The sequence below is a fragment of the Bos mutus genome, chromosome 15 (assembly GCF_027580195.1).
Source record: "Bos mutus isolate GX-2022 chromosome 15, NWIPB_WYAK_1.1, whole genome shotgun sequence".
Classification (NCBI taxonomy): domain Eukaryota; kingdom Metazoa; phylum Chordata; class Mammalia; order Artiodactyla; family Bovidae; genus Bos; species Bos mutus.
The window spans coordinates 44,399,699-44,414,651 of record NC_091631.1 but is presented as its reverse complement, the minus strand read 5'-3'; the positions used below and the strand labels follow the sequence as shown (position 1 = coordinate 44,414,651).

The following is a 14,953-nucleotide window of genomic DNA, read 5'->3' as shown; positions in this document are numbered from 1 at the left end:
GACTCATAAAATTCAAGAGAAAGCAAAGAATTTTTGAATAGACATTTCTTTGGCCAAATGTCACAGGAATAGATGCTCCAGTCAGTTGGGCTTCCTCAGTGGCTGAGATGGTAAAGAATCCGTCTTCGATGTAGGAGGCACAGGTTCGATCCCTGGGTTGGGAAGATCCCCTGGAGAAGGGAATGGGAACCCACTCCAGTATTCTTGTCTGGGAAATTCCGTGAACAGAGGAGCCTGGCGGGCTATAGTCCATGGGGTTGCAAAGAGTCAGACATGATTGAGTAACTAACACTTTCACTTCATCTCAGTCTCTAGGGAAATACAAAACAGGCATGTGAAAAAATGTTCAACATCACTAATAATTCAGTTCAGTTCAGTAGCATCCGACTCTTTGCAACCCCATGAATCGCAGCACGCCAGGCCTCCCTGTCCATCACCAACTCCCGGAGTTCACTCAGATTCATGTCCATAAGTCAGTGATGCCATCCAGCCATCTCATCCTCTGTCGTCCCCTTCTCCTCCTGCCCCCAATCCCTCCCAGCATCAGAGTCTTTTCCAATGAGTCAAGTCTTCGCATGAGGTGGCAAAAGTACTGGAGTTTCAGCTTCAGCATCATTCCCTCCAAAGAAATCCCAAGGCTGATCTCCTTCAGAATGGACTGGTTGGATCTCCTTGCAGTCCAAGGGACTCTCAAGAGTCTTCTCCAACACCACAGTTCAAAAGCATCAATTCTTTGGCGCTCAGCTTTCTTCACAGTCCCAACTCTCACATCCATACATGACCACTGGGAAAACCATAGCCTTGACTAGACGGACCTTTGTTGGCAAAGTAATGTCTCTGCTTTTTAATATAGCCATCATCAAAAGCCTAAAAATAAATGCTGGAGAGGGTATGGAGAAAAGGGATCCCTCCTACACTGTTAATGGGAATGTAAATTGGTGCAGCCATTATGAAAAACAGTATAGAGTTTCCTTAAACTAAAAAAAAAAAAAAAAAAATATGATCCAGCAGCCCCACCTCTGGGCATATATCCAGAGAAGACAAAGGTTTTAATTTGAAAAGTACATGAACCCTAATGTTCATTGTTGTTGTTCAGTCTCTAAGTCACGTCCAACTCTTTGAGACCCCATGGACTGCAGCATGCCAGGTTTCCCTACCCTTCACTATCTCCAGGAGTTCGCTCGAACTCATGTCCATTGAATTGGTAATGCCATCCAATCATCTTGTTCTCTGTCACCCACTTCTCCTCCTGCCCTCAATCTTTCCCAGCATCAGGGTCTTTTCCAATGAGTCCATTCTTCTCATCAGGTGACCTAAGTCCCAGAGCTTCAGCTTCAGCATCAGTCCTTTCTATGAATGTTCAGCATAGATTTCCTTTTGGATGGACTGGTTTGACCTTGCAGTCCAAGGGATTCTCAAGATTCCTCTCCAGCACCACAATCAAAAAGCATCAGTTATTCACCACAATTAAAGAAACTCCGCCTTCTTAATGGTCCCACTCTCGTATCTGTCCAGGACTACTGGAAAAACTATAGCTTTAACTATATGAATCTTTGTCAGCAAAGTGATGTCTTTACTTTTCAATATGCTGTCTAGGTTTGTCAGAGCTTTTCTTCCAAGGAGCAAGCACCTTTTAATTTCCTGGCTGCAGTCACTGTTTGCAGTGATTTTGGACCCCAAGAAAATAAAATCTGTCACTGTTTCCACTGTTTTCCCATCTATTTGCCATGAAGTGATGGGACTGGATGCCATGATCTTAGTTTTTTGAATGTTGAGTTTTCAGCCAGCTTTTTCACTCTCTTCTTTCACTCTCTAGTTCCTCCTAGCTTTCTGCACCAGAGTGGTATTATCTGCATATCTGAGGTTGTTGATATATCTCCAGGCAATCTTTCATTCAGCCCTGCATTTCACATGATGAACTCTGCATATAAGTTAAGTAAACAGAGTGACAATATACACCCTTGACGTATTCCTTTCCCAATTTTGAACCAGTCCATTGTTAGCGTCCGGTTCTAACTGTTACTACTTGACCTGCATACAGGTTTCCCAAGAGACAGGTAAGGTGGTCTGGTATTCCCATCTCTTTAAGAATTTTCCTGTTGTGATCCACACAGTCAAAAACTTTAGCATAGTCAATGAAGTAGAAGTAGATGTTTTTCTGGAATTCCCTTGCTTTTTCTATGATCCAACGGAAGTTGGGATGTGGGCAATTTGATCTCTGGTTCCTCTGCCTTTTCTAAATCCAGCTTGTATATTTGAAAGCTCTCAGTTCCTGTACTGCCGATACCTAGCTTGAAATATTTTGAGCATTACCTTGCTAGCACATGAAATGAGCACAACTGTATGGTAGTGTGAGCATTCTTTGGCATTGCCTTTCTTTCAGATTGAAATGAAAACTGACCTTTTCCAGAGTGGTACTATTTACAGTAGTCAAGACATGGACACAACCTAAGTGTCCATCAACAGAGCAATGGATAAAGAAGATGCTGTGTACATCCTAGCTCAGTTGTGTCCGACCTTGCAATCCAATGGACTATAGCCCGCCAGATTCCTCTGTACATGGAAGTCTCCAGGCAAGAATACTGGAGTGGGTAGCCATTCTCTTCTCCAAGGGGTCTTCCTAAGCCTGGGATCGAACTCATGTCTCCCACATTACAGGCTGAATCTTTACCGCTTGAGCCACAAGATAAGCCCCAGTGTGTATTACTCAGCCATTAAAAGAATGAAATAATGACATTTCAGCAACACGAGTGGACCTAAAGATTATAGAGATAAATACTACATTACTTTGCCAACAAAGGTCCATCTAGTCAAAGCTATGGTTTTTCCAGTAGTCATGTATGGATGTGAGAGTTGCACCGAAGAACTGATGCTTTTTAACTGTGGTGTTGGAGAACACTCTTGAGAGTCCCTTGGATCAGTCCTGAATATTCATTGGGTGGACTGATGCTGAAGCTTCAATAATTTAGCCACCTGATGTAAAGAACAGACTCATCTGAAAAGACCCTGATGCTGGGAAAGTTTGAAGGCGGGAGAAGGGGCTGACAGAGGTTGAGATAGTTGGACAGCATCACCAACTCAATGGACATGAGTTCGAATAAATTCCCAGAGATGGTGATGGACAGGGAAGCCTGGTGTGCTCCAGTCCTTGGGGTCGCGAAGAGTCTGACACGACTGAGCGACTGAATTGACTTATATATGGAATCTAAAAAACAGTACAAAGGAACTTACTTTAAAAACTGACTAACATATATAAAACAAACTTTGGTTACCAACAGGGAAAGCAGAGGATGGATTAGGTACTTGTTTTTTTAAAAAATGTAAAATGACTGTGAAATGACATAGAGGTCAGGACCAGACAGCTTGTAGTCAGGCACCCCTCCCCTGAAAGGTTACAATTAGAGATAATAAGTGTTACCAGTTGGCTAAGGGCAGCCCTTTATCGTCATGCTATTGTAAGCTTTTTTAAGCTTTTTTTTTTTTTTTTTGGCCATGCTCTGCAGGCTTGGTGGATCTTGCTTCCCTGACCAGGTATCCAACTGAGGCCTTAGGCAGTGAAGGCAAGTATCATAACCACTAGCCGGCCAGGGAATTCCCCCTTGTGAATAGTTTAAGGGGAGGGACAGACTTGAGGTAACTAGTGTCAAGACCAGCCTGGGCGCAGCTGAGTGGATGAGCAATAGTGTATGGATGAACTTTGCCGCCCAAACTCGCTGGGCCACGGGGACGCAGATAACCACCTTGCCCAAGGCCGGGGAACCCCTGCAGCTCTATGTGCTCCAAGCGCACTCCCAGTCCAGCATCCAAACCCGCAGTATCCTGGATAAGCAGTGTCTCGTCTGGATTCCACTGCCCAAGCCGGAAGCGGATCCTTTTTTCCGCTCCAGCCTAGTGCCGCCTCAAACACCGATGCCTGCCGGGAAGTGTAGTCCACGTCGAAGTACATTTCCCGGCGGACGCCGGGAAATACGCAGCGAAGCTCCGCCTCCTGCAGGGGCGGAAGCCAGGACGTGTGAGGCCACTTCCTGCGTGGAGGGTGGCTTCCTGCGGCTCTCCCACCCTCTCTCTCCTTTTGCTACCACACCGCCGCCATCATGGGTCGCATGCACGCTCCCGGGTGAGCTAGAGTTTATGAGCGGGTTGCAAGGCTGAGTCTAGGGGTGGAGGGAAAGGAAGGAGCGTAGGCAGTGGGTCGAGGGGGTAAGGTTTGGGGCTGCTCTGGCGGGGCTCGCTTTTTCACCCCGATACTGCTTTTCTCTCCAGGAAGGGCCTGTCCCAGTCGGCTCTGCCCTACCGCCGCAGCGTCCCCACCGTAAGTAGTGTGCGGGTACCGAGGAGAGGCCGGGAGGCGGTGGGGGTGCCATCAGTTGCTCGGAAGATGCGGACCACGTGTGCATGAGCGCAGTTTTGAGGGTGGAGAGGGCCGCTGCGCTTCGGTTCCATCCCGTATTTCTCGTCTTAAGGCCGCTTTCTCTCCCGCGAACAGTGGCTGAAGCTCACTTCTGACGACGTGAAGGAGCAGATCTACAAACTGGCCAAGAAAGGCCTGACTCCCTCACAGATCGGTGAGTCAGTCTGTTTAATGTAGCCCCTTCCTCCTGACCTCGTGTAACGTGCTGAAAAACAGTGGGGCTAAATGTCTCACATGTGGTTTGAAAAATTTTTGCTCGTTTTCCTGACTTTACTGTTGACCGAGGCCTAGCCCTCCTTTGCTGAACTCTCAAGGTCTTATTTGAAAGACGATAAAATAATTAAAATGTGTTCAAAATTTTAATGAGTATTTTCTTTGGGCTGGGCACTCTTCTTACGTGCGTGGTTCTAAGCGCTTTCCATTTTATGACCCGAGTTAATTCTGACAGCCATAGTTTCAAATAAATAGTAGACGTTTTCCTGAAGTTGGGGTAACTGAGGCACGTTGCAGCTATACAAACAAGCCTCAGATCACACAGCTGTTAGTGAAGCTGGGACTGGCTGCTCTGAGTGCTCATTGCTTTCTAACAGATGTGGTTTGAACCTCAGCTGTGTGTGACTTTGTGCAAATGGCTTCGTTCTGCAAATGTTTGCCAGCTGTGTGATCCCCGATCCTGAGAATACAGTCATTGTAAAAAAGCACCATAGCCTTCTGTTGAGCTTATGGTCTAGTGGAGATGTTATACATAATCAGAGGTGTGTGTGTGTGTATATATGTAGAGAGAGAGACTGTGGGGTAATCAGGTGGTGCTGTTTTGACGACTCCTTGATTTTTTTTTTTTTTTTTTTTTTGGTGGCCTGTAATCTAGCAAGCTCACTATGATGATGGTCTTCCAACATTCGCAGTTTCCACCAGAAAGGTTTTCCTTAGTGTTGGGTAAACCTTCCTTGGATGTCTGAGTGAGGTTCGCTTGTGCATTCTGTTGTTGGTGTCTGATGTATAAAAAGTAAGCTGTGTTTTGCAGATGGGAAACTTGGAAAGTGACTTGATCTCAGTCTTGACATCACATGCTCCAGTTTGTATGTATGATGTGGGAATTTATATTACTCCCTTTCCAGGTGTGATCCTGAGAGACTCTCATGGTGTTGCACAAGTACGTTTTGTGACAGGCAACAAAATCTTGAGAATTCTTAAGTCCAAAGGACTTGCTCCTGATCTCCCTGAGGATCTCTATCATTTAATTAAGAAAGCTGTTGCTGTTAGGAAGCATCTTGAGAGGAACAGAAAGGTAAGAGGATGAGACTGCTTGTACTAAATTCATATTAGTAAAATATAGTGACTCTGATTTGAATTATCCAAGGGGCACAAACAAATCAGTGTTTGCTTTGAAATGTTTCACCAGAAGAGATTTCTGGGGTGGGGGTGGGTGTTAGTTCCCTAAATTCCCTTAAGGACCTAATCTAGCCACACAAACCCTAGGCTCTGGTTCTATTAACAACACTAAGCAATTTTTCATTAAAGTGCAGGGTGTCTATACATTTTTCTGTTAAAATGATGTTTAGTTTTAAGTGGTTTTCCTGAATTCTATCAATTTTATTTCTAGGATAAAGATGCTAAATTCCGTCTGATTCTGATTGAGAGCCGTATTCACCGGTTGGCTCGATACTACAAGACCAAACGAGTCCTACCCCCTAATTGGAAATAGTAAGTTATCAACCCTTTTTGTTGATAAAAATAGGAGTTGGCCAAGTATTAAATAGAGTAGTAATTATAGTAAAAGGACTGATCATAGATGTTTTAGATTGAGCCTATATTCACTTCTTAATTATAGCAAGAAAACGGTCATAGACAGGTAGAGCGGTTGTGTTTTGTTGATACAAAGGGTGGTTCTTCTGTAGACTCGTTTAGAGCACAAACGTGCTCTTTAAATCACTTTCAGATTGTGGGTAAAATTTAAGTTCTTTTGCTCCCGGGTGCTTATGTTGTTTTAATTTTTGCATAGATAACTCACTGTGATGATTAACATCCTAGCATTCACAGTTTCCACCAGAAAAGTTTTTCCTTGTGCTGGCCAGTTCTTGGAGGCCTAAGTGACCATCTTCATATTATGGTTGATCACAATGAACTGATTCCAGGAACTGATCTGTTCGGTGCATTTTATATATTGGGGATTTATTTTAACTGTTAGGAAATAGCTGTTTTCAGAGATTGTGTGAATATGGAGGACTTTTTTTTAACAGATTATGTATAAATATAGAGGACTTTTTTATTAACCCAGCTCTCCCCCCCACCCCCTTTTTTTTTTCTTTCAGCGAGTCATCCACAGCCTCTGCCCTGGTTGCATAAATTTGTGTATTGTACTAAAGCAATAAAATCATTGTTTAACAGAACCATGTTTTGTAACTTTTTTTGGTCCAAAAATTTGTCTCTGTATTTATCTGTTTAATGTGGATGTGTGTTCCAGCATTAGAATTGTGTGATTCCACAGGGAGCAATAAGATAGCATCTATCCATTGCATCCCTTCACTGCTCAACTAGTTGAGCAGCTTGTAATTTCACTGTGATTGGTGGGTACTGGAAGAAACCAGAAAGTGGTAACATTATTTTCACAAACGTCTCTAAGTAATTTGGATACATTTGATGTAGATCTCTCATGTTATCTACAGTGTAGTATCAGAAATAGACATGAAAGTGTCTCTGGAGAGGAGGGCATCTCTAGTATGGAGGGACCTTAGAAGTAATATTTGATCCCAGTCTTGTGAGTGATGCTCAAACATACGGAAGAGTGGCTTCAGGGAACAGGAAGAACCATGAGATGAGCTCAGCTCCATGAAGCTGGCAACTTTTGAATGGGTTATGATGATAAAAATTACTTAGTTGGGTGTTGTCAGAATATTTAATTCTTAAAATCTAGTGAAAGTTGCTCAGTCATGTCCATCTCTTTGCGACCCCATGGACCATGCTCCATGGAATTCTCCAGGCCAAAACACTGGAGTGGGGAGCCTTTTCCGTCTCCAAGGGATCTTCCCTACCCAGGGATCAAATCCATGTCTTCCACATTGCAGGCGGATTCTTTACCAGCTGAACCACAAGGTAAGCCCTTTGAGTCAGAAAATTCAAGCCATTTGTATGTACCACTTTTTTGGTATTTATCACTTGAATAAATGTTTAATCCCTTAAGCTTTAACCAAAGCAGTAATCAAAGTTGTGTTCAAAATCACATGGTCGGGCAAAGCCCTTTGTTTTTAAGAGACTAGTATCATAAGTAGCATTGATGTCTTGTGGGATGCTGGGCTCTGAGGGTAGAGACACCCACTTCGTTTTCCTTGTTCTTCAGAACACTGCACATACTTGCCTACCAGCTCTGTTGGGTGCAAACTGACTAAGCCCCACATCCTAGTGGGGAAAACAGGTGTGGAAATTCTACTTAATTCTTTTTAAATTTATTTTTAATTGAAGGATAAATGCTTTACAGTATTGTGTTGGTTTCTGCCAAACCCAATTCAAGCCCTACTGTTAGATGTAATTTTCTAATCCCTGTGCTGCTGTGTTTATGTCTTAAAAGTGACTAACTGTCATAAACCAAGAAATAACATAAGGCAAACTTCTCCAAGAGTAACAACTAAACAAGGTTAGCAGCAACATCTTTGCGAACTCCAGGTAAGGTAGGCAAAGTTGGGTATTGATGGCTCTGGACTAAAAACTAGTTGGTAGTATGTGGAGCATTTGATGTATCAAAGCATCTCTAGGTTTTCTTTTAATTACATGAAGTTTACATATGATTTTGCCTTCAAGCCAGCAGTTTACTGTAAATATTAAACAGGACTATGTGTTCATGGGAAATAGATGGGAAAACAGCGGAAACAGTGTCAAACTATATTTTTGGGCTCCAGAATCACTGCAGGTGGTGACTGCAGCCATGAAATTAAATGACACTCCTTGGAAGGAAAGTTATGACCAACCTAGATAGCATATTCAAAAGCAAAGACATTACTTTGCGAACAAAGGTCCATCTAGTCAAGGCTATGGTTTTTCCAGTGGTCATGTATGGATGTGAGAGTTGGACTGTGAAGAAAGCTGAGCGCCGAAGAATTGATGCTTTTGAAGTGTGGTGTTGGAGAAGACTCTTGAGAGTCCCTTGGACTGCAAGGAGATCCAACCAGTCCATTCTGAAGGAGATCAGTCCTGGGTGTTCATTGGAAGGACTGATGCTAAGCTGAAACTCCAATACTTTGGCCACCTGATGCAAAGAGTTGACTCATTGGAAAAGACTCTGATGCTGGGAGGGATTGGGGGCAGGAGGAGAAGGGGACAACAGAGGATGAGATGGCTGGATGGCATCACTGACTCTATGGACGTGAGTCTGAGTGAACTCCGGGAGTTGGTGATGGACAGAGAGGCCTGGTGTGCTGCAATTCATGGGGTCAAAAAGGAGGACATGACTGAGTGACTGAACTGAATGTGTTTGGAGGTATTTTAATTCCTTCAAAATGTAAAAAACCACCTGCAGTCTTTTTGACTGGGCAGAAAATTCAGATTTGGCTTTCAGAAACAGTCCTGCTACTTGGTGGCCATGTGGTTTGGGAGGTCCAATCTCATGAATCTTATGAAAAGTTACTGTGAGGATCACGTGAGTTTCTTAATATGTGGCAGTCATGCAGGGCTTCTCTGATGGCTCAGATGGTAAAGAATCCACCTGCTATGCAGGACACCTGGTTTCAATCCCTGGGTCATGAAGATCCCCTGGAGAAGGGCATGGCAACCCACTCTAGTGTTCTTGCCTAGAGAAACTTCATGGACACAGGAGCCTAGCGGTCTACAGTCGACTACAGTCTATGTGGTTGCAGAGTCAGACACAACTGAGCAACTAAGCAGTTAAGTCATGCAGAGAAAACCCTAAGTCTCTCCAAATCACTGTGTGTTATTGAGACACTTTGCACATGGACATCACATCATGCTGCAAATACCGTCCCATAATCTTTACTCGTTATGTCCTGGTTGTGGGTTCTTATTCCATAGAAGATGTTATGTACTCTAATTTGCCTTGTAGTTACCTTGAGATACTCCCAGATGTTACTCTTTTCTGTTACAAATACTTACCCCAATTTATTCTCTGCCTTTTGATTTGTGTTTATGGTATTTTTGCTATAGAAGCTTTAAGATACTGTCTCTGACGTTTTCCCCTAATGATCATTTTCTTTTTTAAGTGGATTAGTCTGTTTAAATATTTTTTTTTTCTGTTTCTCCCTTCTGTTACAGTATCGTCTGTCTTCATCTGTCTTCCTGACTTAGACATTTATCCTTTCTTTCCAAAGGTTCCGATATGCTTTTTCTTTGTAGTATCTATTTTGACAGAGTTGGAATCAGCATATGGATATAACTCCAGATCTACCCATATATGAGCTCCTAGGATTTCAAGGTTTCCTTCAACAACTGTTCTCTTTATTTAAAAATCATCTTTTTTTCAAGTGATAGATGTTGATCTTATTTTTTAGCTGCAGTTATCCATATATCTGGTTTTAAAAGTCATATACCATTTTCTTGGACTTCATTATAAACAGCCCTTTCCACTTTGTAGTATAATGCCTAGGACAACCCCTTTCAGTTTTCCTGACATGTAATGATTTCTAAACATTGTTTTAAAAAATTGAGGTGAAATTGACATATCATAAAATACATCATTTAAAAGTGAACAGTTGTGTGGCACCTAGTACATTCTGCAACCACCACCCTTACCTAGTTCTAAAACATTTTCATCACCCCAAAATAAAACACTATACTCAAAAAGCACTCTTTATTCTCACCCTGCAGCTCCTGGCAACCACCAGTCTGCTCTCTGTTCGTAAGGGTTTACCTATTCTGGTTATTTCCTATAAATGGAATCATTCAATGTATGACCTTTAATGTCTAGTTTTCACTTAGTATGGTATTTTGGGAGCTCATTCACATTGTAGCATGTTACCTAGGTTATTTATTTTATGGCTGAATAATATCCCACTGGATAATAAGGTATGTATATACCATAATTTGTTTATGTGTTCATCAGATGATGGATATTTGGATTGCATCCACTTTTTGGCTATTTCAAAAAGTGCTGTTATGAACATTCATATACATGTACTTGTTTTCAATTCTTTTGGATATACATGGAATTGCTGTAACATTTTTCTTTTTTTGGTGTTAGCTGCGGCATGTGGGATCTAGCTCCTGGTGAGGGATTGACCCTCCCTTGCCGCATGAAGTGCAGAGCATCAGCCACTGGACCACTAGGGAAGTCCCAGTAACGTAGTGTGATTTCTTTTCCTTTTTTCTTGGCCGTGCCACACTGCTTGCGGGATCTCAGTTCCCTGACAAGGGACTGAACCTAGACCTCAACAGCAAAAGCCCGGAATCCTAATCACCAGGCCACTAGGGAACTCTGTTATGATTTCTTGATTTTTAGTTTATACCTCTTCATCTGGAATTCTCACAGTTAGATGTTTTATATAATATGTATAATTTATACTTAGAATGTTAGTAATTACCTTGTTCTTCCATCTGCTTAGCATTCTACGTTCCTGTCTCTAATTCATCCCCAGATGTTGAACTATAGTTTAAATTTCAGTATGTTTAATCAGATTTGTTCTTGTGTTTTGATGATATCCTTTCCAGGACACTCATCCTCTAGCTCCAGCTAGATTACTCGTGAGACCTATAGTTCTGGAGTGTCCTTTGCTGTCAGTAGGAGATTCTTTCTGCCTCCGGTGTCAAGAGTCCCCAGTTCCACATCATGTATGTTCCTCTTTTCTCAGTTTACTCCTTTTTGGTGAAACATCCTCTGGTAGCTCTTAAAGAAGGCTCAATCCTTGGACCTCATTTCTTTGTTTATGCCAACTCCGAGGAAATTCCATCTAGTCTGTGGCTTTAGAAGCTTTCATTGATGTTTAGTCACTGAGTTTTGTCCAGCTCTTGTGACCCTATGGACTGTAGCCTGCCATGGGAATCCATGGGATTTCCCAGGTGAGAATACTGGAGTGGGTTGTCAGTTTTTTCTCCAGGAGATCTTCCTGATTCAAGGATCAAACCTGTGTCTCCTGCATTGCAATGCAGAGCAGTGCTCAGTTGTGTTCGACTCTTTGTGATCATGTGGACAGCAGCCCATGTTGCAGGTGGATTCTTTACCACTGAGCCACGAGGGGAGCCCATCTTTGCTGTTACTACACTAAAATTCCTACTTCCAGCACAGACCTCTGAAATCCAGTCTTAGATATGCAACCACCAATTCAGCATCCCTAGTCAGATCTCTAATACACACCTGGCCTTTATCCCAAACTGAACTCCATTTTTGCAGCTCAAACCTACTCTCTTCCAAGACATATCTGTCTTAACAAATGGCAGCTTGATTCATCCTCACACCAAATTCCTAAATCATCCTTGCCTTTTTTTCTCTTATACCACATACCCACTTGGTCACCAAATCCTCTTGGCTTGATCTTAATAATATATTCCCCAGTTTGGTCACTTATAACCTCTACTACAAACACCCCAATCTGAGTTGCCTTCTCTAACCCTTACTATTGTGAAAGCCCTTTCCTAACTGTTCTCTTTACCACTTGTGACCCCCACCAAAGTCTTTACTATTGATATGCCCAGCATGTAGAGTGGACTTTTCCCCACATACTCAAAAATCTCCACTGGTTTTCCATCTTCAGAATAAAATTTAAAGTTTCTTTATCTAGCTCTACAAGGGAGTGTTAGGATCCTGGCAGGAAAACAGGTGGATATCACACTCAAATTGCGGGATTTGGAGAGTGTGTATTGAAGGAACTCTTCCCAGAGGTGTGAGGGGTTTATGGAAGCCACCAGGCTCGCTGCGTGCCATTCCCTGGAGCTGGCAGCCTTGGAGAGGTATTAGGCACCCACCCCCTGACCCCCCACTTCCAGCCTGAAGTACACAGGACAACTCCAAGCTGCTGAAGGTCATCTGACAGAAGTGGGGCTCTCAGTAAAGACGTCCACCATCTGAGTTCTTGCAGGGGCCTCCCGTTGGCCAAATCTCACAGGAAGCCAGAGGTCAAGGGAGCTTGTTGACTGGGCCATAAACAGCTTCCCAGGGAGCAGAGAAGAGTGGAGAGTGGGTGTGGGGGGACTAAAGGAAAGCAGCCAACACAACGGGCACCGTGAGCTGGCCTCTACTCGTCTCCTGCCACTCTTCCCAGTCACACAGGCCTCCTTTCACACTTGCCCAGGCCGCTGCCCTTGTTCATCTGCCTGGAAGGCTCTTCCCCCAGACATCAGCATGGCCTGCTCCTTTGTTGAGGTCTCTGTTTAACTGTAACCTCAACCAGAGAGGCCCTATCTAAAAGAGCTCCCTGCTACCCCAGCACTCCACCCCCGAGTCCTGCTGTTCCCCAGAGTACTGATTACTACCTGATGTGCTGCGTGATACTTTCAGATTATGAGAAAGCCCCATTAGAGCAAGGACCTTGTTTGTTCACTGCTGATTCCTAGAATTGAGAATAATGTCTGGCACATAGTAGGTTCTCAAACATTGGTTAAATGAATGTACGCAAGGGATGAAAAAAACTTTTGAGATCTTGGAAAAAGTTTTTCAACTCTCATTGTTGAATGATGGTATTTGGGAATAGACTCTTAACTGGAAATAATTTTTCCTAAAAAGCCTTAGCACTGCTTATTGTTTTTAGCTAAAAACAAAAATGTCATTCTTTTCCCCATGCTTTTGTTATAACCTTTGTTGACAGAGGCCATAAACAGCTTCCTAGGCAGCAGAGCAGAGTGGAGGGGGTGTGGGAGGACAGAAGGAAAGTAGCCAACTCCACTTTCTTTTCTTGACCTGATTTTTTTTTTTAGGATCATCTCTTTATTGTTTAGTGTTCTGAGATTTGCAATAATGCCTTGGTTTAATCTTTTTTTACTTGTTCTGCACAGTACTCAGTGAGCTATTTGTTTCAAAATTTTCTTGCAGTCCTGGGAAATTTTCTTGAATTATTCCTTTAATATTTCTTCCACACTGTTTTCTATGTTCTCTTTCTAGAACTCATTATTTGCACATTAGATTTCTGGACTGAGCCTCTAAATTTTTTATCTCTTACCAACTGTTGTCCATTGCTTTTCCTACTTTCTGAGAGGTTTCAACTTTATCTTTCAATCTTACTAAGTTTTTCCATTTCTACCTTTATACTTTTAATTTCCCAGAGCCAGTGGTACATTGGTAAATACTGTTACATGTATGTTCGGCTGTGTGTGTGTATATATATATGTAACATTACATTTATGTATGTTGGTAAATGTTTAACTCTCGGGGGTGTGGAGGGGAAAACCTGATCTATAGCGTTAACCAACTCTGGGATGTAAAATCTCCCACTATGGCTGATTCCAGGCTACCAGTGGGATGTCAGCGTGGAGCTGGGAAACGTTACTTAGTAGTATACCAACTATAGATATTTTGCCTATATAAAAACAATAAACATAAATGACTTCAAGGCTATAGATGATAATAAAACAATATAAACTAATTGATGTAAACTAATTGGGAAGTGATGAGCTTTGAGTATTTCTTATGTTTGTTTGAATATAATTTATCTTTCAGTTTATATAATTTAATTTTTGATAATGCCCTGCGCCTAACTGTTTTGCAAAATTCCTCAAAAAGTAACAGTTGGTTCTTGTGAGCTCTTTTTAGCCAGATCCAGCTCACCAGTGCTCAGAGCTCATCTTTGTTCCCTGAACTTTCTTTTTATAGAAGTTTCAGAGATACATCTTCGTATCTCTGAATACGCTAATGATAATCTTAACCTTCTTGTCCCTGTATAATGTCTGCTTTCTCTGAGCTCATTTTTCGTTTGTTTCTCTTTTATATTAGAAGTTTTCTTCAAATGTTTAGTAACCCTGGTGAGGATCTGAATTGTTGATGCCCACTGTGCAGTACAGTATACTGTTCAGTCACTAAGTTGTGTCTGACTCTCTTGCGACTCCATGGATTGCAGCATGCCAGGCTTCCCTGTCCTTCACTATCTCCTGGAGTTTGCTCAAACACCCATGCGTTGAGTTGGTCAGGCTATCCAACCATCTCATCCTCTGTCACCTCCTCCTCCTCCTGCCCTCAATCTGCCCCAGCATCAGGGTCTTTCCCAGTGAGTTGTTGTATCCAAATGCAGTTACTCTTTTGACCACAAGGGGCATGTGTGCTGGCGAAACTTAACTACCTATACCTGCAGCTACTTATAATTTAAAAGCATTCTCACATTTGTTGTTTGATTTTCACAACTTCCCAAAAAGTTTATTCTAGACTTCTTTGGAAGAAGGTTTGACATAAATTCATTTAATTAAGAAAATTATCCCCATTTTAAAGATGAGGAAGTTGGGGCTCAAAAAAGGTAACTCAAACTAAGGCCCTTTGGATGTTTGGGGTCCTTATCACTACACCTCCACGCCTCTTATCCATTTACTAATTTTTTAAAAAAGAGAAGTGTAAATAATAAAGACCTGTGTTCTATATTTAAAAATTATTAACAGTAACATTTTTGCTAATTCCTAATATAT

At 42.3% G+C, this 14,953-nt stretch overlaps 1 protein-coding gene and 1 non-coding gene across 2 annotated transcripts; both read left to right on the top strand.

The window, feature by feature from the left end:
• Positions 1–4,008: 4,008 nt before the first annotated feature.
• Positions 4,009–6,801, top strand: RPS13 (ribosomal protein S13). Its single transcript, XM_005896779.3, has 6 exons — positions 4,009–4,117; positions 4,264–4,312; positions 4,487–4,565; positions 5,530–5,699; positions 6,015–6,115; positions 6,724–6,801. The coding sequence occupies exons 1-6, from the start codon at positions 4,095–4,097 to the stop codon at positions 6,755–6,757; spliced, it is 456 nt and encodes a 151-aa protein (XP_005896841.1). The 5' UTR covers positions 4,009–4,094; the 3' UTR covers positions 6,758–6,801.
• Positions 5,285–5,374, top strand: LOC138991032 (small nucleolar RNA SNORD14). The gene has a single exon (XR_011467079.1). It is a non-coding gene; the product is annotated as a small nucleolar RNA SNORD14 (small nucleolar RNA).
• Positions 6,802–14,953: the final 8,152 nt, after the last annotated feature.